Source organism: Mobula birostris, chromosome 5, assembly GCF_030028105.1.
Source record: "Mobula birostris isolate sMobBir1 chromosome 5, sMobBir1.hap1, whole genome shotgun sequence".
NCBI classification, from domain to species: domain Eukaryota; kingdom Metazoa; phylum Chordata; class Chondrichthyes; order Myliobatiformes; family Myliobatidae; genus Mobula; species Mobula birostris.
Genome location: NC_092374.1, coordinates 32,642,515 through 32,669,206, shown reverse-complemented (window position 1 = coordinate 32,669,206; position 26,692 = coordinate 32,642,515). Strand labels below are relative to the sequence as shown.

The following is a 26,692-nucleotide window of genomic DNA, read 5'->3' as shown; positions in this document are numbered from 1 at the left end:
ACCCAGTGATATAAAGCTGCTGATTTCTCCATGCTATTTTCCCTCTCTATAGACTGGTATGTGTTCACCGCCCCACACACACACACACACACACACACACACACACACACACACACACACACACACACACACACACACACACACAAACACTTCCTGAAATCAACACAATCAGCTCTTTAGTTTTACTAACATTGAGCAAGATATTGATGTTGCAGCACCAGTCAACCAAACATCTTGTATCGCTCCTGTAAACTGATACATCACACCTCTAATTTTGATTAAGGCATTTGGTGTGCTTGTCTTTATCGCCACTCCATCCACATGTGTCAGGCAACTATGTATCTGTACCCCTTGACTTATTGATTTCCTCCAGCAGAGGAGTTTATTGCTCAAGGGATACAGATACAGAGCTCGCTGCTACAGGCAGACGGAGTGACAATAAAGGCAAGCATGCCAATTGTGTACAAGAGTTCGAATGCCTAGCTGCACCTCTACAGGTTGTTGCTGAATCATATTTGGAGCATTGTGTGCGGTTCTGGTTGCCCAGCTGTAGGTAGGAATCACTGAGCTGGAAAAGGTGCAGAAATTTCAAGGATATTACTGGAATTTGGTGGGGAGGGAGGCGTTCTTGAGTTATAAGAAGCTAAGTAGTCTGGGAGTTATTTCCCTGGAGTGTAGGAAGCTGCAGGGTGACCTTATAGAGATTTATAAAATCATGATGGCTGCAAATAAGATGGATAAACACTGTCTTTTTCTCTAGGTGGGGGAGCTTAAAATAAGAGGATACGGATTTAAGAGAGGAGAAAATTTTAGAAGACATGTGAAGAGCAATTTATTTTTCCCATGGTGAGGGTTGTCAGTCTGTGAATGAGTTGCCAGAGGAAGCTGCATAGGTGCGTGCAGTTACAATGCTTAAAAGGCATTTAGACAGGTACATGAATAGAGAAGATTTATAGGGATGGGGACCAAATGCAAGCAAATGAGATTAGTGCAATTCTCAAAGTGCAATGCAGTATTCAATCAACAATTAAATTCACAGGAACAATTGGAAATGTCTTTTAATAAAATTGTTATCCTATCTTGTCACCTGCAGAAGACTATGTATGTTAAAAATATTAATGTTACTTTTTGTTGCTGCCACTGAATAGTAACCACATTGCATAGTTACTGTAATTACATAATCTGTCGTAAATATTTTTGTTTTTCTAGAATAATGGCTCCAACACCTGGATCAAACAGATTTCAAGAAGCGGATGTCACTCCATGCCGTGGATACAAGAATCTCCATACTGGAATAAAAATACAATCTCAGCAGCTCTTTGCAAATAGAAGGAAGATCAATGGATCTCCTAATGAGAAAGGAAAAATCTCTCTTACTCCACGGCATCGATTGGTAACACCTTTAATTTCAAACACACTTGATCATCTGATGTAAGTACTAAGGTCTGAGATAGAAGAATGCTTCAATATCACTCTTCCAATGAATATTCATCTTCACTATGCTTAAACCAGTTAGTACTTCATGAAACTCTTTCTGAATCGACTTAAGATTTCTACTTAACTAATGTTCTTTCCCACGAAATTTTGTGAAATATAATTTTGGAAGCCCAGACTCAACAAGCTTTTGGGAATTCCATTAAGCTGTCAGATCCTCAAATAAGATGGTTAGTCAGGTGGTACCTTCAGGACTCATGCCAAGGGGCAAGTCCTGTTTATCCAATTCAATAAAATTGTTTGACTGGAGGGTAATCCAGTTGATGCGTATGTAGACTTCCTAAAGGTTTTTGATAAGATGCCACATTACAAGCTTATCAGCAAAGTTGAAGCACGTGACATAAAAGGGACACAGATGGAATAGATGTGATGTTGGATGGGTAACACAAAAGAGGGTCGTAGTGAGTGTTTTTTTTTTCTGGACTGCAAGAAGATGGACTGAAACATCCCCCAGAAGTTAGTGTGAGTACTGTCATTTTCTTTGGGGTGGAGGACTATATTAATGCAATTCATAATTTCTAAGTTAGCAGATGACACATTTTTCAGTATTGCGGCACAGTAATAATGGAGAGGAAGTAAACAGGGTGGTGGAATGGCCAGATGTATGGCAGTTAAAATTTAATGTTGGGAAATGTGAGGTGATGTATTTTGGCAAAAGAATTAGGAGAGGTAATCTAGAATAATAGATCCTATCCTAAATGTGTGCAGGAGCGGATGAACCTGAAGGTATCTATGCATGCGAGCATAAAAGCAGAGAAATTAAAACGTGCTTGATCATGTTTCAGCTGGAGAATTGTGTTCGATTGTGGTCCCTCCATTTTAGGAAGGAGGAATTATGAAAGTGATGGGAAGGGAGCAGAAAAGATTTTTAATAATATTTCCTGGGACATTTACAAGTATAGAGCAAAGGCTGGGGCTGTTTACTTTAGGGAGGAGAAGGCTGATCTGATCTGAGATTTGCTAGTGGCAGGCGGTTTATTTAGTGGAGGACTCAAAGACTGGAGATCATGAGTACAGATAAATGGGAGAAGAATTAAAAATAACATGAGGGAGGGAAGAAATGTACTGAATGGTGGTTTAAAACCTGGAACTGCGGCCTGTAGATATAATAGAAGCAAGGTTCATTCTAGCTTCAAAAATAAACTGGATAAATTAATGGCAAAAAATTTGCAATGCCATGGAGAAAGGGCCAGGAAGTGGAACTAGAAAGTTCTGATAGATACAATGTTCTGAAGAGCCCACTGTGTTGTAACCATTCAGTTATTCTATTGTTAATTTGGTTACTAATGTACAGATAACTTGCATTATCTGATTGTCAATTTAATTATTTTATTATAAATGATTGTAATGGTTGCCTAGGTTATACTTCAGGAGCATGCTACTCATTAAAGTCATTAATTTAGTGATTTATTGTGGGTAACATATAATATTTTGTTTCCACTTGTCAGCAATTCTATAGGGAGAAAAACATGCTTTATTTCTTGAATTCCACTTTTTAAGTGGGTGGCTGACATTGTGATTTTGCTTTCCTTATTTCCTCTGCTTTCCACCACAACTCATCTCTCCCCTCTAGCCAATCCTTCCTTCCAAATCCACTGTGTGCTGTGCTACTTTCATTTACCCTCATTGTTGGCTCTATGAGGCATTTTTCTTGCCAAGAAGTGACTTAATTTAATGGAAAAACTAACGTTATAACATGCACAGAGTGCAAAGTTCCAATATTCAAAATATTTCTTGAAGTTGGTTTGTGTGATTGGGAAAACTTGTCCGTTGTTACATTACCTCAAGGATCCTCAAGGACGAGGTTATGAAATACCTCGAGGTGCATGACAAGCCTATGAGAGAGAAATAATTTTAAAAGATTGGGTCCAATTGTGATGTCACTGAACTCACATTGAAGAATAACTAGTTAGGGTACATTTCTTTCATGGTCACTTCAAGAATTGTAGATAATTTAATCGAACTCAATATATAAGTTCTTAATATATACGGCCACAATTGTAGTCTGTGTCTTGGGTAATGATGAGTTTGAGTACAGAGAGGAAATTAAGAACCTGGTGGCATGGTGCGAAGACAATAACCTATCCCTCAACGTCAGTAAGATGAAGGAATTGGTTGTTGACTTCAGAAGGAGTAGTGGACTGCATGATCCAATTTACATCAGTGGTGCGCAAGTGGAACAGGTCAAAAGCTTTAAATTCCTCAGGGTCAATATCACAAATGACCTGACTTGGTTCAACCAAGCAGAGTCCACTGCCAAGAAGCCCCACCAGCGCCTTTACTTCCTGAGAAAACTAAAGAAATTTGGCCTGTCCCCTAAAAACCTCACTAATTTTTAGAGATGCACCGTAGAAAGCATTCTTCTAGGGTGCATCACAACCTAGTATGGAAGTTGTCCTGTCCAAGACAAGAAGAAGCTGCAGAAGATCGTGAACACAGCCCAGCACATCACACAAACCAATCTTCCGTCCTTGGACTCACTTTACACCGCACGCTGTCGGAGCAGCGCTGCCAGGATAATCAAGGACACAACCCACCCAGTCAACACACTTTTCATCCCTCTTCCCTCCAGGAGAAGGCTCAGGAGCATGAAGACTCGTACAGCCAGATATGGGAACAGCTTCTTTCCGACTGTGATAAGACTGCTGAACGGATCCTGCCCCAGATCTGGGCCGTACCCTCCAAATATCCGGACCTGCCTCTCGGTTTTTTTGCCCTACCTTACTTTCCCTTTTCTATTTTCTACTTATGATTTATAATTAAAATTTTTAATACAGTATTTACTATTGATTTGTACTCCAGGGAGCACGAAGCACAGAATCAAATATCGCTGTGATGATTGTATGCTCAAGTATCGATTGTTTGGTGACAATAAAGTAAAGTAATTTTAATATGATGGTGGCAAAGGGTCACAAATGTAGTTCCGCTGTTTAAGAAAGGAAGGAGGCAGCAAAAAGAAAATTACAGACCTATTAGTCTGACATTGGTAGTTGGAAAGTTATTGGAGTCGATCTTCAAGGACGAGGTTATGAAATACCTCGAGGTGCATGACAAGCCGGCATGGTTTCATGAAAGGAAGATCCTGTCTCACCAACCTATTGGAATTTTTTGAGGTAATCTCAAATAAGATTGATAAGGGAGAGGCTGTGGATGTTGTGTATTTGGATTTTCAAAAGGCATTCGATAAGGTGCCGCATAAGAGGCTGCTTAATAAGATGAGAGCCCATGGAATTACAGGAAAGATATTGGAATGGGTGGAGCATTGGCTGATAGGCAGAAAGCAAAGGGTGGGAATAAAGGGATCCTATTCTGATTGGTTGCTGGTTACTAGTGGTGTTCCGCAAGGATCGGTGTTGGGGCTGCTTCTTTTTACAATGTACATCGATGATTTAGATTATGGATTAAATGGTTTTGTGGCTAAGTTTGCGGATGACACCAAGATAGGTGGAGGAGCAGGAAGTGTTGAAGAAACGGAAAAGTTGCAGAGAGACTTGGTCAGTTTAGGAGAGTGTTCAAAGAAATGGCAGATGATATACAACGTTGCAAAATGTACGGTTGGACATTTTGGAAGAAGAAATAATCAGGCAGATTATTATTTAGATGGGGAGAAAATTCAAAAATCAGAAGTGCAAAGGGACTTGGGGGTCCTCGTGCAGGATACCCTAAAGGTTAACCACCAGGTTGGATCGGCAGTAAGGAAATCGAATGCTATGTTGGCATTCATTTCAAGAAGAATAGTGTATAAGATTAAGGAGGTGTTGATGAGGCTCTATGGGACACTGGTGAGACCTCATTTGGAATACTGTGTGCAGTTTTGGGCCCCCTATCTTAGAAGGGATGTTCTAATGTTGGAGAGAGTCAAGAGAAGATTTACGAGGATGATTCCTGGAATGCAGGAGCTAACATATGAGGAGCGTTTGTCGGCTCTTGGACTGTATTCATTAGAGCATAGAAGAATGACAGGGGATCTCATAGAAACATTTCGAATGTTGAAAGGGTTGGACAGAGTAGATGTGGAAAGGCTGTTTCCCTTGGTGGGTGAGTCCGGACAAGAGGCCACAGAGGGTACCCATTTAAAACAGATGAGGAGAAATTTTTTAGCCAGAGGGTCGTGGATTTATGGAATTCGTTGCCACATACAGGTGTGGAGGACCGATCATTGAGGGTGTTTAAGGAGGAAATTGATAGGTATCTAATTAGTCAGGGTATCAAGAGACATGGGGAAAAACCCGGAAATTGGAACTAGATGGGAGAATAGTTTAGCTTGTGGGGTGGTGGAGCAGACTTGATGGGCCAAATGGCCTACTTCTGCTCCCTTGTCTTGTGAAAAATGGATCAGAGTCTCATTATGTCTTTCAAGAGGAAAGCGTATAAAGTGTTCAAGTACTTTTCAGAAAACAAAGATTTAAAATTAGAATAGGCATATTTCAGAGCACTAAGTGTAAATAAGTTTTTATGCATTGTGTTTTTAAAGAAAATATTTTTTGTATTGTACAGGTCCAGTATTGAAAAGAGCCACAAAAAATCAGAAAAACCAGTCAGCCCAAATCTTGCAATGCTTAGAATGACTCCAGGTGAGTTGGTAGTTTGACAAAAAAAGCTATTTTTAAATTGAATGCCATTAAAGTGGAAAGCTTGAATCCTCTGGCCTCAACCTCAAATGCTCATTCTGACCTTCCATGGGTCCAGCATTTGGTGCCTGATTACTTACAGGTTTGGCCCGCTTGAAGTTTACAGCTTAGGAGGTTTGGAAAATGGCATTTTGAGTATTGCTTTAATAAAGACACTAGAAGAAGTAACAGATTATTGCAAAAAGCCATCTGGCTTACTATTATACACGAGAAAAGGAAACCTATCCTCACCCTGAATAGTCGTTGTGCAATTCTGGACCTAACCCTCTATTTGATTCTCAAATGGGCTCTGAAATGGCCGAGCAAGCTGCCTAGTTGTACTATTTGCTGTTAATCTCAAACAATAAAACTGGGCAGACTACCTGGCATGACTTGGGTACAATTTTGGGAGTGGCAAAGTTGTACCCACTTTGGTTAGATCTGCAAAGCTCTTCTCGCAAATATCTGGGAACAGGTACCAAAACTGGGAGAGCTGTCCCACAAGTTGGTCAGATGATACCATAACATAGCGTCCAGGTTATGATTCTGTGAATAGGAATATTTCAACTCCTGGGTAAATCCTGCCCCTCTGCCAGGAAGATCCACCAGAGATTACAGCATAGCAGTATTCCAAAGGAAGGAGTCGTATTGTGGCTTCAGATCAAATATGGACAAGGAAACTTCTTCCTGGTAACCACCTTCCACCCTCCCTGAGCCAATGATTCCATGTTCCTGCATGTTGAATGACAGTTGAAGCAAGCACTTAAAGTAGCAAAGATACAACATGTATTCCGGATGCAGGACTTCAATGTACATCTCAAAGAGTGACTTTGGAAGGCTGCCAGACTTTGCCTTCAACAATTATTGAATATACCCACTTGACCTTGACACTGCTTGTTCTCGCCCACCCAACACCATCTGTCCAGATTGCCACTCCACACTGAGTGGTGAAGTTCATTGCTGATTTTTGTACCGGTCAATTGCACCTCAACCCTGTCAATAACGTCTCTATATATAATGCTATAACGACTGTTTTTAGCGCTGATTCTTTTAGTGCTCGAATTCCAGGTCTAACTCCAAGTGTTAAACATGTTACCAGTGTAATACCAAGATTAGTCTTCAAAACATTTCAATCATTGACAGGTGGGCCCAGCATTTGAGTGCTCAAAAAACATCTGTAATTTTGTTCAGTGACAAAAGCCAAATAGGTGATCCATTTGGCTTCCTTTGATTTCACCAACTCAGAAACCAGTCTCCAACCAATTTAATGCACCCTATAAAATAGCAAATTACCTGAGAGCTGGACATCACAGACTGAGGTACCAAACAACATCCCAAGACCTAAGTTATACAGCTAATGCACCTCTCATCAAGCTATTCCAATTTCAATACTGGCACAGACCTGACAATATAGAAAATTGACCACATTTGACCTGTTTTCACTCAGGACAAATCCAGTCCTGCTAATTACAACCCAATCATCAATCATTCATTGATAAAGTGATTGAAAGTGTCATTGATGGTACTATCAAACAGCATTTACTTGCCAGTAAATTGCTCTCTGATGCTCTAGTTTGGTTTTGCTAAATATACGTAGCCCCTGACCTGACCACATCCTTGCTTCATACTTTTAATCTGACCTAAATTTCAGAGGTGAGGTGAAAGTGACTGCCCTTGACATACAGTATCAAAGAGCCCTGCTAAAATTGTAATCAATGGGCATCAAGGGGAAAGCACTCCAGTATTGAGAGTCATATCTTGCACAAAGCAAAATAACCCCAGGACATCACTGTAGGAATTTCTCTGGACACTGTATTAGGCCCAATGATCTTCAGCCACTTCACCTTCCTTCCAAGATCTAGTCAGAATTCAGGATGTTTGCTGATGACTGCTTAATGTTCAACCCATTGCAAACTCTTCAGCATCTGAAGCAATCCATGTCTGAATGTAACAAATTATGACAGCATTCAGACATGAACGGATAAGCAGTAAGTTACTTTCTGCCACTTCCCTGAATGAGCATAGCTTCATCCTGACAATAGCCAGGATAAAGTGGTGTGTGTGATTGATGGCCTGTTAACGGATATGAGGTGTTGCTCCATATTCTGTCTGATGCATGAACTTTGATTTCTCTAACTTACAGTAATTTCTCCCACCTCTCTCCTCTCTTTTTTATTTCTCATTCTAGTTACCTTCTCACCCCTTCTCTTTTCACCTGCCCATCACCTCCCTGTGGTTCCCCTTCTTCCATGGTCCACTGTCCCCTCCTATTAGATTCTTTCTTCTTCTGCCCTTTACCTCTTCCACTATAGCTTCTTACCTCATCCCCTGCCCCCACACCCACCCACCTTCCACCTTACCTGGTCTCACCTTCTAGTTCCCCCTCCCCATCACCTTTTTTATTTTAGCTTTCCAGTACTAATGAAGGGTCTCAATCCAAAATATTGGCTATTTATTTTCCCTCCATAGGTACTGCCCGACTTGCTGAGTTCCTCCAGCATTTTTTGGGTTGCTTGAAATGTTTATCATGATTGATAAAACAAATATAATGGCATAAAACATCAGACATGCTCTATAAACTTCTCAAAAGTGATGTCTACTCATCTTTATTTGCACCTTAAATTGAAAAGCATCGGTTACTGTAAATTGGAAATTGGGACATCTGCCAATGTGCAAACCAATCACAGGCAGAGCTCAACTGTTCATCTGCAGGAACGATAGCTAGCTTGAGTTCCAGTTGAGTTTTTGATGCTTATTAATTTAACAAGTGGTAAATCTTTGATTTAATTGTTTATCTAATTTTGCTTTCCTTTTGCATTGCTTTTCCTGCAATTAATATTTTTAAACTATCAAATTATCAAAAGCATGAGTAAGTGTTTCCACAACTGCAACCTGAAGTAAAGTTGAAGGCTTCTTAATTTTATTTAATGAACCAGGTCTTCAACAGAAACAAAAGCTCTTGCAGGAAAAGCATCTAAAGGCAAAATCGTCAGTGGACAAGATTCCTATAGGTGGTGGAGTAAGTATTTACTTCGTAATAAACACTGAATCCTATTTGCAAATGCCATCTGAATGTAATGGCAGCTTCCAAATGGAGATCTTTGAATGACGTATACTCATAGTAGTTTGGAGAATAAGTAAGCCCTTCAAACCTGCACTGTCGTTTAATATAATGACCAATTTGATTCTAACCTCGGCTTTGTAATTCCATCTACTTGTAGATCTGAAGTGTCCTATTACTGAATAAAATAAATATGTATTTGTATTCACAGTATAAAAGGGATCCAAACCTTTAAATATAAATTTCAGATGTACGAATAAACAAATTGATTGTTTATTTGCCTTTTGGATACTTAGCTAATTCATGGCCTTGAATTTGCTCTCAGGTATTAACTGTTCACTGATGCAATGTATTATCAGATAGTGCGGTGTAGTCTGCTTTGGACTGCAGAATCATGAACTCAAAAAATTACCCATGTAAAAAGCACATTAGTTAACAATACATCTATAAATCTGTACATTAAAAAAAAGCAACCTTTGAACCACGTTGTAACTATTGGTCTTTTGCTTTGCTAGTTAATATTTTTCTCATTATTCACTTTGATTTGACCATTAAGCTGTTTGTAGACTAGCAGCTTCCAGGAGTTATTCCAAATCATTTTTTAATGACACTGTGTACAAGTTGCCTTGGTAGTATTTTTTAATGAACCTTTGTTTCTAAAACTACTTGACTATTCAAAATGCATATTCCATTTTTTTTGAAACCCTTTTACCAAGCTTACTTATCAAAAATGTTAAGTGTACATTCATTTAATGGTCAAGGCTTAAGACAGTGTGGAAAGAGAGACAGATTTAACTTTTCATACCTAAGATTCCTTGTCAGTTGTGGAAGGGGACTGGCTAGCCTCAGGGGAAGTGAAAGGCCCTCAGATCAACCTGTTATGGCATGGAGAATATGTGGTGGGTTTGAATGTCCATAGTGAATGAGCCAGTTGGGACTAGCAAAGTGTTCTTTCCTGTTGGCATTGCCTGTTTCTGACATTTTTACCCTGTTTTAGTGGGATGGACCTTGGGTGTTTGGGTAACAGAATTTTTTAAATAGAGTATTGAAGAGTTGAGATATGTCATCACTGTCGATGTGTTGTTGTATCTCCTGCATCTCTGTCACCATCTATTCTTAGAGTACAGGTTTTTTTTGTTGGAGTTAACAAATTTCACGTCACACGCTGGTGATAATAAACCTGATTCTGATTCTGACCACCTCCTGTAGATGCCTATAAAGCCCTTTTTTAATAAAAAAACTGGCATAAGATGGAGCCTCCAATCCAAGAACACTATACATGTGTAGTTAATTGCCTCCTTGATCTCTTGGTCATTCACATCAAATCTGTCCTGGTTCTCAGTAGATAAACAGAATTTATAGACAGGTGCCAATTATGGTGAACTTCAGGGCAGCCCATAAACTGTGGACGCTTTGCATCACCTGGGTGTTGACATATTGTCTGAGGTTTCATATGGGAAGAGCTGGCTTTATGGAGTCCTTGGGTGCTCCAGGATTGAAGGTATATTAATGTTTCTGTTGGCACTGATGTTTTAGGTCCAGGTTGATGGGGGTAATAAAGCAGATTGTTCAAGTATATTATCTGAACAAGGGGCTGGAGAGGTATCTGCATCATAAACATGTATGCATTAACATAACAAAGTCCATTGCTAGGACTCTGGTTGATTCATGACTTTTTTTGTGCATGTTCCTTTAACAAAAAAGGTTGTTCACTATGATAGGACTGTAGTTGGAACTTAAGTTATTGTTTTGGCAGGCAGAAGATAGTTCTGCCTGTGACTGGTCTGCACTTTGGCAGATGTCCCATTTACCAATTTGCAGCCTAATAAAATGCTGAATTTAATTTGTGAAGCATTGGAGGCCTAAATTGGCATCATGGTGTTGATGTTAGGATGTTATTAGAAAGTAGAATGAATTTCAATCAGTTCTTACCTCTGCTGTGCTTTAATCTGAAATGAAGAAATGAAAAAGTATATTCACTCCTAAGCAGAGATGCTCATCGTGTTGAATACTGACAAAATAGTCAAAAACAATTGAAAAATTGTCATAATAAACTTCATGAAAATTCTTATTCCTATCCATGGCATTTAGTAAGTTTTTTTTGTAATTCCAGATTAGTTTATGGCCAGAAATGGACAATATGAGACTTACTAAAGGAGAAGTAATTGGTCTTGCAATAACATCCTTCCTGCTGAGTACTGCTGTTTTCATCATGTTTGAATACCTGCATGGTATGTTTTTGGTTTGTTATTTTATATATCCATAGTTTCTCTGATTTTACCTATATAGGAGGTTTTGATAAACATCTTCTCTGCAAACTACTATCCTATCTCTTCTCTCAGGGTTGATGGACATGCACATTAGATTCAATGTTTTACATTCACTTCAACATCACTTTTTCTCTCCATTTTGTCAGATTATATTATAAGTACCTATTCAATTTCCAAAACCTCATTATATGTGATTTCTGAAAAGAACTCAAGGGTTCATAGGCATTTATATCATTTTGTTTATTTGCATTTTCTTTGATCTTATTTTAATCTCTGATCCTCAGAGGATCTAACTTCCCTATAATTCTTTCTACTTTCAGCAATCTTGTAAATTACTTTCGATGGAATAAATTGTCATCATGATGGCAGTGCTAATGAGTGAATTTCTGTTTTCAGGCCCATTACTTTTGAATTTAAATTTGTATAGTGGGAGAGTGAGAACATTTCACAGGAATCATCCTGTTTCAAGCACCTCTGAACTAGTCCTCAACCAATCACTAGTAAGGTGGCACAAAGATTTCTGGAAGTTATTGGTGAGTAATGAAAGGAATGGATCTCATTGGAGTCATTTTGGGTGAGTTTTCTCCCAAAGTGCTTCCTTTACCAACAGCTCTAGCTTCATTTATAAAGTGCAAGTAGACAATTCATTATCTAATGTCATTGATTATGTAAGGCTTCTGTATTAACCAGTAAATGGTATATCCCTCTTGGCTCTGAATCAGTTATTTTTTATTAAGCTTGATGCCAGGTACATGCTGAGATATTAAACAAAGGGCCTGTACACTCTTTCAAATCAACATAGAAGTTCTAATAGAATATGTTTTTTTTAATATAGAAAATAGGACCAGAGTAGGCCTTTTAACCCTCAAAGCCTGCTTCACCATTAAATATGATTATGGCAGATTATCCAAATTCAGTAATTTTCTGTATGTCCTTTCATCCTCTAGTCCTAAGAACAATATTTAACTCCTTGATTATATTTAATTATTTGGCTTTAACCGGTTTTTGTTATTCCAATTCTATTATTCTAATTCTGTTATTCTAGAATTCTAATAGATCAACAGTCTCTGCAGAGAGTACATTTCTCCTCTTCTCAATCTTAGATGGCTTACGCTTATCAATAGACTACAGGATGTGCCTATCACTGGCAAGACCGGCATTTATGGACCATTCCTAACTGCTCTTGTAAAGTCAATATCTTAAGTGTTGCTGTACAACTTTTTGCACTATAGGCAGCTGACAAAATTATATATTTTACAGAATGCTAGGGATCAAACAAGGGCAGTGCACTATTTAAAATTGAATAAGATTCAAGTAGCTTTTTCTCTTTTTCAGTTGTCAGTAAATGATTATTACATCCAGTCAATCAGGCAGAGTCTGATTACAGTATCTGTGTTCTCCTTTGAAGACAAAACCAAAGTATTTGTCTAACTGGTCTGGTCATTTTTGTTCTCCATTATATATTCTCCTGTCCCTTACTGTAAGGGGTCTACGTTTGAATAGATTTTTTCTCTTTACAACTGGGTCTATAGCACTTCTTAAATTAGTTTTATGTTCTCTGCAGGCTTGCTTTCATACTCTGCTTTCACCTTCTTAATCAACTACTTTTGAGTTTTATGAGTACTTTGGCATTTTTGGGCCAATTTGTATATTTCCTACTTGGATTTAATAATATTCTTTCTTTCACCTATTACCCACAGTTGAACCACATTCCTGTTGTTATCTTCTTAGTCATAGTCATAGTCATACTTTATTGATCCCGGGGGAAATTGGTTTTCGTTACAGTTGCACCATAAATAATTAAATAGTAATAAAACCATAAATAGTTAATAGTAATATGTAAATTATGCCAGGAAATAAGTCCAGGACCAGCCTATTGGCTGAGGGTGTCTGACCCTCCAAGGGAGGAGTTGTAAAGTTTGATGGCCACAGGCAGGAATGACTTCCTGTGACACTCTGTGTTGCATCTCGGTGGAATGAGTCTCTGGCTGAATGTACTCCTGTGCCCAACCAGTACATTATGTAGTGGATGGGAGACATTTTCCAAGATGGCATGCAACTTGGACAGCATCCTCTTTTCAGACACCACCATCAGAGAGTCCAGTTCCATCCCCACAACATTACCGGCCTTACGAATGAGTTTGTTGATTCTGTTGGTGTCTGCTACCCTCAGCCTGCTGCCCCAGCACACAACTGCAAACATGATCGCACTGGCCACCACAGACTCGTAGAACATCCTCAGCATCGTCCGGCAGATGTTAAAGGACCTCAGTCTCCTCAGGAAATAGAGACGGCTCTGACCCTTCTTGTAGACAGCCTCAGTGTTCTTTGACCAGTCCAGTTTATTGTCAATTCATATCCCCAGGTATTTGTAATCCTCCACCATGTCCACACTGACCCCCTGGATGGAAACAGGGGTCACCGGTACCTTAGCTCTCCTCAGGTCTACCACCAGCTCCTTAGTCTTTTGCACATTAAGCTGCAGATAATTCTGCTCACACCATGTGACAAAGTTTCCTACCGTAGCCCCCTACCCCCTGCCCAGGAAGGAATGATCACTGGTTGTTTTTTTTAATCTGTGCTTTTCTTAGATGTTTGTCATTGCTAACTAACTGTTAATCCCCATAAATAATGGTCCACAATCTATTTTAAACAACTATCACCTATCCATGACAATTTCCTTTATTTGGCTTGAAGATCTGAGTTTCAGAATCAATGGTGTCAATGTACATCTTCATTAAATGGCCTCCCCAAAGGCCACACATGATATGCTTGCTTATCAATCATTTCATTGCACAATGCACAATCTTGGGTGATCCACACTGTTGTTGATTCTTCAATATATTGATCCAGAAAACCATCCTGTGTTCACTTCAGGAATTCCTCCAGCAAGCATCATTACTAATGGTTAGCTGTATCTATATGTAGATTAAAGTATTTGCAAAGTACTGTTAATCTTTATTTCATGTATGTCTAATTTCTTGTTTAATATCCCCAATATCACCCCCTACTGTTTTCAACTCCATCAGAACAAGTAACAAGGTCTCAGGAACTTGCATCTCTCCACTTAAACCATTCATCGAGCCATGCATTAATCCAATTTATCCTTTTACTTGTACTCTGACTGGCAAATGATACAGGAAATATCGTTTAGGTTCTTGTGTTTAATTTGCTTACCCTACATTCAGTTCAAAGATCTCATCCCTTGCCATTGGTGGTGATATGTATCATGACACCTTTACTCTCCTTTACTTCTTGACTACCATAATATGGTTAACCAGTAACTGTAGTTGGACCAGGATAGAGGTAGTGTCCCTGAATACCAACAGAATGCAGAAGCTTCAGCCATAATTTGCCTTTTAGTTACTTTAAATTACAACCTACTAAGGTCCTATTTCACTCTTCCACTTCTCCACATATATTGAAGTACCATTATAAATATACAGCCCTCTGTTCCAGATATGAACAGTCTCTCTGTTCCTGCACATTTAAACTTTGGGTCACCTGATCCCACTCTGAGAAATGTATTCGGAGGATAAATGGCGAGAAGAAAGGTCTAGGTAGGCTAGGAATTCTAAAGTCAGGAGAAAGGGTCTACTCACTCCATGTAAGAATGTGATTCCTGTACAAAGATGCATAAGCTTTTGATTTGGAATATTTCTATTTCTGTCCTTTATTTTAAAAATCTGTTTTTTTACTATCCAAAAGAATAATAACACATTTCTATTCTTGTCACCTTGTGCATTAATTTGTAATTTGGATCTCAACTGTATCATGTTTAGAGGTTGTAAATAGCTGAAGCCCAGGCATCTGATATCCTGTCTTGCTTTATGACTTGTTAAACTACAGGATAAGATTCAATGGCAATTTGAAGCACCTTTTCATGTGACCTTCATTCTGTATGTAATGCTGTACGTTGCTGGGATAATGATACTGCTTTACTACCTCGTAGATAACATGATTCAGAAAAGCAGACTTACTCCAAAGAGAACAAAAATCTGGTAAGCTTCTCATTGCTAACAATCTTCTTTCTTCAAGCCAAGAGTCTAAGCTATAGAACCAAAACAGGTAGGGGCAGTTGATTTGGCTTACTATGCCTGTAATGTGTGTGCTTCAGCAACCTATCACACTGTGTCACTTTTCTTAAGCTTTTAAACTGATGACCAGGCAATAGCAGTGCATAGGGAATTTTTTTTTCAAGTAGTTTTCTGAATAGCAATGTGTCAGAGGTTTGCAGCTTGTACAAGTTAACTGGAGGAGGGAAATGAGTGTATTGTAGACAAATTTGCAGATGACATTAAAAATGGGTGGAAAGGCAACTTGTGAGGAGGATATTTAAATGCAAAATATCACAGCTATCTGGACTATTCCTCTTCTCACCCTGTCTCTTGCAAAAACGCCATCCCCTTCTCGCAATTCCTCCGTCTCCGCCGCATCTGCTTTCAGGATGAGGCTTTTCATTCTAGGACGAGGGAGATGTCTTCATTTTTTAAAGAAAGGAGCTTCCCTTCCTCCACTATCAACTCTGCTCTTAAACGCATCTCCCCCATTTCACTTACATCTGCTCTCACTCCATCTTCCCGCCACCCCACTAGGAATAGGGTTCCCCTGGTCCTCACCTACCACCCCACCAGCCTCTGGGTCCAACATATTATTCTCCGTAACTTCCGCCACCTCCAACGGGATCCCACCACTAAGCACATCTTTCCCTCCCCCCCCCCCCCCGGCATTCCACAGGGATCGTTCCCTACACAACTCCCTTGTCCATTCGTCCCCCCCATCCCTCCCCACTGATCTCCCTCCTGGCACTTATCCGTGTAAGCAGAACAAGTGCTACACGTGCCCTTACACTTCCTCCCTTACCACCATTCAAGGCCCCAAACAGTCCTTCCAGGTGAGGCAACACTTCACCTGTGAGTCGACTGGGGTGATATACTGCGTCCGGTGCTCCCTATGTGGCCTTTTATATATTGGTGAGACCCGATGCAGACTGGGAGACCGCTTTGCTGAACATCTACACTCTGTCCGCCAGAGAAAGCAGGATCTCCCAGTGGCCACACATTTTAATTCCACATCCCATTCCCATTCTGACATGTCTATCCACGGCCTCCTCTACTGTAAAGATGAAGCCACACTCAGGTTGGAGGAACAACACCTTATATTCCGTCTGGGTAGCCTCCAACCTGATGGCATGAACATCGACTTCTCTAACTTCCGCTAGGCCCCACCTCCCCCCGTACCCCATCTGTTACTTATTTTTATGCACACATTCTTTCTCTCACTCTCCTTTTTCTCCCTCTGTCCCTCTGAATATATCTCTTGCCCATCCTCTGGGTCCCCCCCCACCGTCTTTCTTCCCGGACTTCCTGTCCCATGATCCTCTCGTATCCCTTTTGCCAATCACCTGTCCAGCTCTTGGCTCCATCCCTCCCCCTCCTGTCTTCTCCTATCATTTTGTATCTCCCCCTCCCCCTCCCCTTCCAACTTTCAAATCCCTTACTCACTCTTCCTTCAGTTAGTCCTGACGAAGGGTCTCGGCCTGAAACATCGACTGCACTTCTTCCTAGAGATGCTGCTTGGCCTGCTGCGTTCACCAGCAACTTTGATGTGTGTTGTGAGGAGGATACAAGTTTACAGAAAGATATTGATTGACTGGATGAGGGAGGCAAAATATTGAAAAGAGTATAATGTGGCAATGTGTGAAGTCCTTCATTTTGGAAGGAGAAATAAAAATGGTGTTATTTAAATGGAGTAAAACTGTAGAAAACTGCAACAGTGTTTTGAAACTCCTAGAGCATAGAAAGCTTACACACGTGTAGCCAGTAATAGAGAAGGCTAATCGAATGTTGATCTTACTTCAAGGGGGATTGGAATATAAAAGTCTTGCTGCAACAACCTGGTACCAAATCTGAGTTGTACAACTAAGTAAATATTAAAAGCAGCAGAAACCAAGGATAAAGTTGATAGTGTGAAAATGACTATCTATTCATTAGGGCTAATGTCTGCCTTAACCTCTGAACTCAGCATTTTGAGATTTTAATCTGGATAGTTCATACTGAAAAAATTAGTAACAATGGTTGCAGGAGGAATTTCTGGAGTATATACAAGATGGATTTTTGGACCTGTATTTGACTAGAGTGGGCTATCTTAGTTTGGATATTGTGCAAAAGGCATCCATTAGTCTTGCGAGACCATGGATCTGCACCTGGAAAGTCTTCACTCTCCAGGGTGCAGGCCTGGGAAAGATTGTATGGAAGACTGGCAAGTCTCCCCTCTCCATGACACCGATGTTGTCCAAGGGAAGGGCATTAGGACCCATACAGCTTGGCACCAGTGTCATCGCAGAGCACTGTGTGATTAAGTGCCTTGCTCAAGGACACAACATGCTGCCTCGGCTGTGGCTCGAACTCACGACCTTCAGATCGCTAGTCGAATGCCTTAACCACTTGGCCACATGCCCGCACATGGATATTGTGCAATGAGAAGGGATTAATTAGCAACATTAATTACCACGTCTAGAATGTGGTGAAGAATATTGGTCCTCTGTTTCAGAAATGTTGCTATTTAATTGAAGGTGATTCAGGAAATCTTCAGAGCTTGTTCCTACTTCTGGTTTTGTGACTCTAGACATAATAGTGAAGTTAGCCTTGCGGCAATTAAAAATGAACAATAAAAGATGGCAATACCAGCAATGTCCACATCCTAAGAATGAATGAGAAAATATATATTGTTGAAACAATTAAAATGTAATCAAATCTTCAAGTATGATCTATTGAAGCCAATTAGATGTTTTTCAGTAACATCAGTTCTTGTAATTGCACATGGTGTGGAAAAGGTCTATTCCCCCTTCTACATCTGACATACTTTAATTGAAATATGCTTTAAAGATCTATGCTAATTATCATACTCCAATGTTAATCCAATTCTGTATATCAGTACAGTTGTTTAACAATTAAATCTGGGATTTTTGGATTGCTCAATTGCCTTGATTAAATAAAACATCACAGATCTGTAATATTTTTTTCATGAAACATCTTGAAACTTCCACTGACTAGACTTAATTGTACAATATTCTTGTGGATCATTTATACTGTCACTAGATGTCACCAAACACTTAACACAGGAAATATCTGTCATGGAAAACCTTGGATTTATCTAGTGTTCTACAATATCAGTATCCTATGGCACCTTGTAGCCAATGATTGATTTTTTTTCAAAGTGTGTGTTGTGATAAAGCATAGATGTACAGTTCAAATGAACACCTGGAGGTCGGAACTTGTGTATGTATAAAATATTATTCCTTATAAAAATACACAAATATAAAATATGTAAGGAACCTGGATATATAAAATATCCACTAGTATGCAAATCTGGGAATGCCGTGTGCAGGGGCTGTGTTAGATCTTCATCTTAGTCAATAGATAAACAACAGAATTGACAGATGCTAGAAATCTGAGCCACACAAAATGCTGGAGGAACTCAGCAGGCCAGGCAGCATCTGTTGGGGGGGGGGGGGGGTGCGTGGTTGACATTTTGGGCCAGACCCTTCAGCAGAACTGGAGGGAAAAAAAGATGAGTAGATTTAAAAGCTGGAGGGAGGAGAGAGAGAAACAAAGGTGTTAGATGAAAGTGACATTGGGAGACCATTTCACTGAGCACCTACACTCTCAAGTCAGAAGAAGCAGGATCTCCCAGTGGCCACCCAATTTAATTTCACTTCCCATTCCCATTCTGATATGTCAATCCATGACCACCTCTACTGTCATGATGTGGCCACACTCAGGTTGGAGAAACAGCACCTTGCATTGCATCTGGGTAGCTTCCAATCTGATGGCATGATCCTTGATTTCTCAAACTTCCAGTAATGGGGACCCCACCCCCCGCTCTCTCCTTAACCAGTCCCCAACCCTCCCTCTCCCCCCCCCCCCCATCTGCCCGTTGCTTCCCTCTGGTGCTCCTCCCCCCTTTCTTCCATGACCTTCTATCCTCACCTATCAGACTCTCCCTTCTCTAGCCCTGTATCTCTTTTACCAATCAACTTCCCAGATGTTTACTTCATCCATCTCCCTCCTGGTTTCACCTATCACCTTGTTTATCTGTCCCCTCTCCTACCTTTTAAACCTACTCTTTTTTTTTCTCTCCAGTCCTGTCGAAGGGTCTTGGCCCAAAACATCGACCATACTTTCTTCCATAGATGCTGCATGGCCTGCTGAGTTCCTCCAGTATTTTGTGTGTGTTCCTTACTTAATAGATAAACCATTTTCAGCGCACAACATGACAATTTTCAGTGTCAATGTTTTTGTTTAATCCTGATTTTTTTTTTTAAAAACATTTCTGATTTGATTGCTTAACAAAAATTTGGTACCAAGTATATGGCACAGCAGCACCAAACTGAAGAGTTTACCAGCTGAAGAATGCACAACTTGAACACTTTATGGATTCAAACAAGCTTAAAGAAATTGCAGGATGCTTGTTATATGATCCAGTTTGAAGGTTGAATTCATCAACAATGTTAAGAATGCTTTTTGTTAGAAAAATGGTGACTGTTATTACTATTCCATGATCACCTGGTAACTTTCGTTCTCCTTTTAATGGCAGATCAGGCAATATCTATGGAGAAAAGAAAAGTTAGCATTTCGGATCAATGACTATTTCAGTTGCAAGGTCATTGACCTGAGATGCAAACTGTTTTCCTTTATAGATGCTGCCTGGCCTACTGATAGTTTACAGCACATTCAGCTGTTTCATATTTTCTAATATGCAATGTTTTGTCTTAGTGTTTTTTTAATTGAGTCAATGAAATCATTATTGGTGACTTTTCATACTCTTGTATAGGTTGGCTCTGCTGGTAGTTGCTGCTTCATGGACCTTGCTTATGTTGAAGCTGCTAATTGCTGCTCAAAATCTTGAACATGCAATTGAAGGAACAGTGTACAGATTAATAGAAGAACTGGTAAGGGACATTTATCATTTTATAGACTTTAACATAACTATAACATAAAAATAAGTAGTTGGTGAATAAGCTCTTCTCATCTGCCATCCAGATACAGGTATCGATTATAATTGGCATTTCAGTGACAAACTCTGCCATCTTTGCACAGTTAGTCATCAAAACATCGGTTATAATCAATTCCTGTACCCAGCTGGCAGTCCGAGAAGAGTTTATTTGTCACATACGCTGGGAAAGCACTAGATTCTTTTTCATAAGTGGTTGGTATTTATATTTTTTTATGATAAATGTAGGAGCATAATAAAATCCAGAGCAAGATAATCCCCTTAAATGGACTTTGTGTTGTTCTTCTCCACGTCTCATGGTGCATCAGGTGGTAACCTTGCCGTTTCCTTGGCATTCATCTACTTTTTTGAGGGAGTTGTTGGCTCAATGCTCAACCCAGCACTGAATGAAAGTGTGCAAGGAGCTGGCTGGATTTGAACCTGGGACCACTCTTCTCAAAGTCTGGTACAGATGCCACTACATCACCAGCCGGCACAAAGATACTTTGATCTGCATAGTTATTAGATCACAGACTCAACATGACTTGTTGAGATTCAAATAGACAAAGTTTTCATAGAAGGGAAGAGAACTGAACTGAATTCTACACCTCAGCACTCAACAATGCAATTCCTTTGCACAAGGCCTTCAGAGGAGAAATTTTGAGAGTGCAGAGTTTGTATGCTCCTGTCAGGATTAAAGGCAAAGTGAATAAGAATAAGGAACCTTGGTTCTCAAGGGATATTGGAACTCTGATAAAGAAGAGAGAGATGTATGACATGTATAGGAAACAAGGAGCAAATAAGGTGCTTGAGGAGTATAAAAAGTGCAAAAAAAAAACTTAAGAAAGAAATCAGGAGGGCTAAAAGAAGACATGAGGTTGCTTTGGCAATCAAGGTGAAGGATAACCCAAAGAGCTTCTACAGGTATATTAAGAGCAAAAGGACAGTAAGGGATAACATTGGTCCTCTTGAAGATTAGAGTGGTTGGCTATGAATGGAATCAAAAGAAATGGGGAAGATCTTAAATGGGTTTTTTTGCATCTGTATTTACTAAGGAAACTGGCATGGAGTCAATGGAAATAATGCAAACAAGTAGTGAGGTCATGGAACCTATACAGATTGAGGAGGAGGAAGTGCTTGCTATCTTGAGGCAAATCAGAGTAGATAAATCCCCAGGACCTGACAGGGTATTCCCTCGGACCTTGAAGGATACTAGTTTTGAAATTGCAGGGGCCCTGGCAGATGTATTTAAAATGTTGGTATCTATGGGTGAGGTGCCGGAGGATTGGAGGATAGCTCATGTTGTTCTGTTATTTAAAAAAGGCTCTAAACGTAATCTGGGAAATTATAGACCAATAAGTTTGACGTCAGTAGTAGGTAAATTATTGGAAGGAGTACTGAGAGATGGGATCTACAAGTATCTGGATAGACAAGGACTTATTAGGGAGAGTCAACATGGCTTTGTGCATGGTAGGTCATGTTTAACCAATCTATTGAGTTTTTCGAGGAGGTTACCAGGAAAGTGGATGAAGGGAGGGCAGTGGATGTTGTCTACATGGACTTCAGTAAGGCCTTTGACAAGGTCCTGCATGGGAGGTTAGTTAGGAAGATTCAGTCGCTAGGTATACATGGAGAGGTAGTAAATTGGATTAGACATTGGCTCAATGGAAGAAGCCAGAGAGTGGTAGTGGAGGATTGCTTCCCTGAGTGGAGGCCTGTGACTAGTGGTGTGCCACAGGGATCAGTGCTGGGTCTGTTGTTATTTGTCATCTATATCAATGATCTGGATGATAATGTGGTAAATTGGATCAGCAAATTTGCTGATGATACAAAGATTGGAGGTGTAGTGGACAGTGAGGAAGGTTTTCAAAGCTTGCAGAGGGACTTGGACCAGCTGGAAAAATGGCAGATGGAGTTTAATACAGACAAGTGTGAGGTATTGCACTTTGGAAGGACAAACCAAGGTAGAACATACATGGTAAATGGTAAGGCACTAAGGAGTGCAGTAGAAGAGGGATCTGGAACACAGATACAAAATTCTCTAAAAGTGGTATCAGAGCTAGATAAGGTCGTAAAGAGAGCTTTTGGTACATTGGCCTTTATAAATAAAAGTATTGAGTATAAGAGTTGGAATGTTATGGTAAGGTTGTATAAGGCATTGGTGGGGCTGAATTTGGAGTATTGTGTACAGTTTTGGTCACCAAATTACAGGAAGGATATTCATAAGGTTGAAAGAGTGCAGAGAAGGTTTACAAAGACGTTGCCGGGACTTGAGAAACTGAGTTAGAGAAATTTTGAATAGGTTAGGACTTTATTCCCTGGACCGTAGAAGAATGAGGGGAGATTTGATAGAGGTATATAAAATTATGATGGGTATAGATAGAGTGAATGCAAGCAGGCTTTTTCCACTGAGGCAAGGGGAGAAAAAAAACAGAGGACATGGGTTAAGGGTGAGGGGGGAAAAGTTTAAAGGGAACATGGGGGGGAGGCTTCTCCACACAGAGAGTGGTGAGAGTGTGAAATGAGCTGCCAGATGAAGTGGTAAATGCGGGTTCACTTTTAACAGTTATGAAAAATTTGGACAGATACATGGAGGGATATGGTCCAGGTGCAGGTCAGTGGGACTAGGCAGAAAAATGGTTCGGCACAGCCAAGAAGGGCCAGAAGGCCTGTTTCTGTGCTGTAGTGTTCTATGGTTCTAAATGTTAATTACCCAACTTTCTTGGAATTTGTACATGGAAAGAATAAAAAAAACATATTCTGGAATGCTTAAATATGAGTAATCAGTGTACCCAGCAATTCTTCTGATGCTTTCGGATTCAGTATATTGTTGAAAAGCCTTATCACTTTAGAATGTGCAGTAAATTAAATTTAATAAAAGAGCTGCCAGAGCAAGAAGGTGAGTGTTGATGCTATAAGGCTGTGATAGTTGATGAGAATGAGTAATATTGATTTTTATTTAAAGAAAAGATATTTCATTTAGAGAAAGATATGGACACATAAAGGCCCACACAGTGTGTAAAATAAAATGTAATACCAGTTCAACTCGATGCAAAAGAACTATGTTTAAAATTAGAAATTCAGCTTTGTATGATAGCGCCCACCACCTTTGTCTAAAGGGCCATGAGAAGGTCCCATAAAAAGCGACCATATCAAATGAATTAATGTGCATTCTCACTCCTGGTTCTTTAGTTCTAATTTTGTTCTATTGCATCATAATTTCAATAGAATTAGATGAATTTCTTAAATATAAATATTATGGCAGAGACTTACAATCATTGTTAATTCTGTAACATCTCAAATACTCCAGCATTTTCAGTTTGTGCTGTAATGGCAATTGAGCAGCACAGCAAGGTTTACATAACTGTTTCTAATGTCATGTGACCACAATCCATGGCATGGCTTCTGTCCACTAAGTTTGGTACTAACCAATTGTTCTTTTACCCTGTCTCCAATCTTGCTAAAACCTTTTGGTCTAGGTGAATTTATAGTGGATTCCAGTTAATTGGGACACATTGGGTCCAGTACATTTTGATCCCTTTAAGCTACTGCCCCAACTAGCCAAAGTTTCATAAAAATAGTTAAAAAGATACAGAAAAGACAAAAGACATACTGAGTAAAAATTACATATTTCATGAAATATAGAGCCAATTAGAACACTACTGATAATACAGTACTATAGTTTTAGGAACTAATAGTTTCCGACAGTAATTCCTCCAGTGTACGCTGCTGTGTTCTTTTGACTGTAAATGAACAAATTGGCGCAGGCATCCAGATAATGGACTGCCTTCATATGCTTTTGATTATTGCATCCTCCAAATCTTCATTTTCATTGTAAGATTCAAGATGATTGTCTATCTTCAAATTCTTCATTGTTCCTAACTTGAAGCAGTGAAGTTGTTTCATTTTCACTCTGTGCCATTTATATCCATCTCCAAGCCTGAATGCTTGAAAAGGCAGTGAGCAAAATAGTTCTGAATTGTCTTACTGCTTATTTCTCACTAACTATCACTGACAGAAATCACTGCTTTTTGAACACGAACATGAGCAGCTGATACTATTTATAAACCGTTCCCTCTAAGCACGGTATATTGTCTACCAGCTACACACAACTGACACTGGTTAGAAACTATTTGGCAACAGTCTCCTGTCCCAATTAGCGACATTGTGTCCCAAATAAACAAAGGGAATCCTGGCTATTTTGATTACTACTTGTTCTTTAATAGTTGTCCCAAATAAGTTGCTGCCCTGATTAACCAATGGCTCATTTAACTAGAGTCCACTGTATTTTGCAAAAGGGCTCTGCACTGACTTCCCCTCATCAATGCTTCAGCTATACTTTGGTCCACATTCCAACGTAAACATATCCACTTTTTTATTTTTAAAAAGACGAGTGTTTCAGTGCCAGTTGTGCTGAGAAACTGATTGTAACCTCCTATTGAGATTTTGTGGTGTCTGTGCTTCTTAATAATGGCAGCATACTGCTGCCAAGATGAGTGGCTGAGAGAGAGAGTATAAACTTCCAGCAGCAAGATCACTAAATGCACTCCTATGTCTAGATTATGTCTTCTCAGTATTTTTAGGTCTAAATAAATTTGTTTCTAATCTACACCACGATGCCTACAGAGTAAATAATGCTGATTGCCAAAAGCAGTTCATTATTCACACACAAACATAATCCATCAAAGTGTGAAGTAAATTTATATAGGTTTATAGAGGACAACTTTCACTGCACTATTTTGTTGAGCATTTGTTAAATGATTGTACAGTATGTCGGGCCAAATCTTCTAATCAGAATGATCTCTCAACTAGTCACTGTTGGTATATAAAGTGGAATGTGGATGCATTGATATACAGGGTAGTTGTAAATAGTTTTGATGTTTTACTGTATTTCTTGTAACTTAAATACTGGAATTTGCCTTCTGTTCTAATACCAGACTTTAATTTCCTTTTAGATGGATATGTAGATGGTAAATGGTCTTATGATTTACAAATCATAAATCATGGTACTGGAATTTAACCAATGTTAACTTGTATTTCCAAGTTCCTTAGCTTGTATTTCCAAACCTGGCAACTGCATAACAAAGCCAAAGCATTTGTAAGGGTCTCGGCCCGAAACATCGATTTACCTCTTCCTCTAGATGCTGCCTGGCCTACTGCGTTCACCAGCAATTTTTATGTGTGTTGCTTGAAATTCCAGCAGCTGTAGATTTCCTTGTGTTTGCATTTGTAAGTTGATTTGTTTGCACCAGAGATAAATTTTCCAATTAATGAATCACCACAACTGCCTATTTCTACCTCTAATGTTGCCTGCATTTGCCCATCTCAGTTTATCTGCTATCGAAAATTTTGTCCACTGCCTTATTTCCCTTGGACTTCACAGTGCAAAGTTCTACTGGTTAACTTTTTGTGTCCCATCTTGTTTTACTATTAGTGTTCATATAGCTCTATTAGTTGCTTTAGCCCTAAACTTCCAAGCTCTCTATGGTCCTTCCATCTTGACTCTGTCCTCCCTGACAACAATCCTTAAGACCAGGCTTCAGTTCAACCATCCTGCTTTGCTCCCTGTAGTCTGTTGACAAAAATATTTTTTAGTTATGCTCTTGTTAAGAACCTTGGAGTAATTTATTTGGTTACATATGTAAATTAAACATTAATAAAAGTTAAGGATAAATAGCCTCATGAACATAAGCATTTCTCTGCAAAAATGAAAAATTAATTTATGCACTTGGTGAAAATTAATTATTTCTATTTGCAGGCCGACCTAGCAGTATCAGGGCATGATCTTCACTGCTACCATGACATTGTTAGCTACTGGCGATTCCGATGCCTTCCTCCAACAAAACGGGGGATTTTGAAAATATTTGGGTTAATAAAAGTCCACGATATCTCATTTTACCTTCAATATTATAGCCTGCCTGTAATTACAGCATTGTGCACACCAGTTATTAAATTATTACTTGCATTAAAGGCAATCTACACCAGGCCATATGTCAGCTAAACACTGTAACCATTTTAATTTTCATCCATATCAGAATACTTTAATACGTAAATATTCTGTCAGTTTTATAATTTAAATTACTAATCATACTTTGCATATTAGAATACTGTTGATGTTAATCTGTCAATTTAGAACATCCTTATAATGCAATTTGCTCTATAACTGGTTTGTATATGAGATGATCTTTCTAAAGGATGAGTGTTTTGGTGCATTTTGTCAATGCATTTGTTGAAATGTAAAAACTGTTCTTGTAACTTATCAT

At 39.4% G+C, this 26,692-nt stretch overlaps 1 protein-coding gene across 1 annotated transcript; it reads left to right on the top strand.

The window, feature by feature from the left end:
• Window positions 1-1,213: 1,213 nt before the first annotated feature.
• On the top strand, window positions 1,214-26,449 carry LOC140197483 (uncharacterized). The gene is made up of 8 exons (XM_072257444.1): window positions 1,214-1,431; window positions 5,992-6,068; window positions 9,041-9,123; window positions 11,279-11,396; window positions 11,832-11,968; window positions 15,285-15,436; window positions 20,271-20,388; window positions 26,188-26,449. Exons 1-8 carry the CDS (start codon window positions 1,214-1,216, stop codon window positions 26,428-26,430), a joined length of 1,146 nt encoding a protein of 381 aa, XP_072113545.1. The 3' UTR covers window positions 26,431-26,449.
• Window positions 26,450-26,692: the final 243 nt, after the last annotated feature.

What these genes read in the sequence shown, in the direction of transcription:
- LOC140197483 (XM_072257444.1), top strand. Translation starts at nt 1,214, where the DNA reads ATGGCTCCAACACCTGGATCAAACAGATTTCAAGAAGCGGATGTCACT. An exon ending in AACACACTTGATCATCTGAT is followed by an intron (nt 1,432 to 5,991) that starts GTAAGTACTAAG and finishes TGTATTGTACAG; the next exon opens with GTCCAGTATTGAAAAGAGCC. An exon ending in AATGCTTAGAATGACTCCAG is followed by an intron (nt 6,069 to 9,040) that starts GTGAGTTGGTAG and finishes TTAATGAACCAG; the next exon opens with GTCTTCAACAGAAACAAAAG.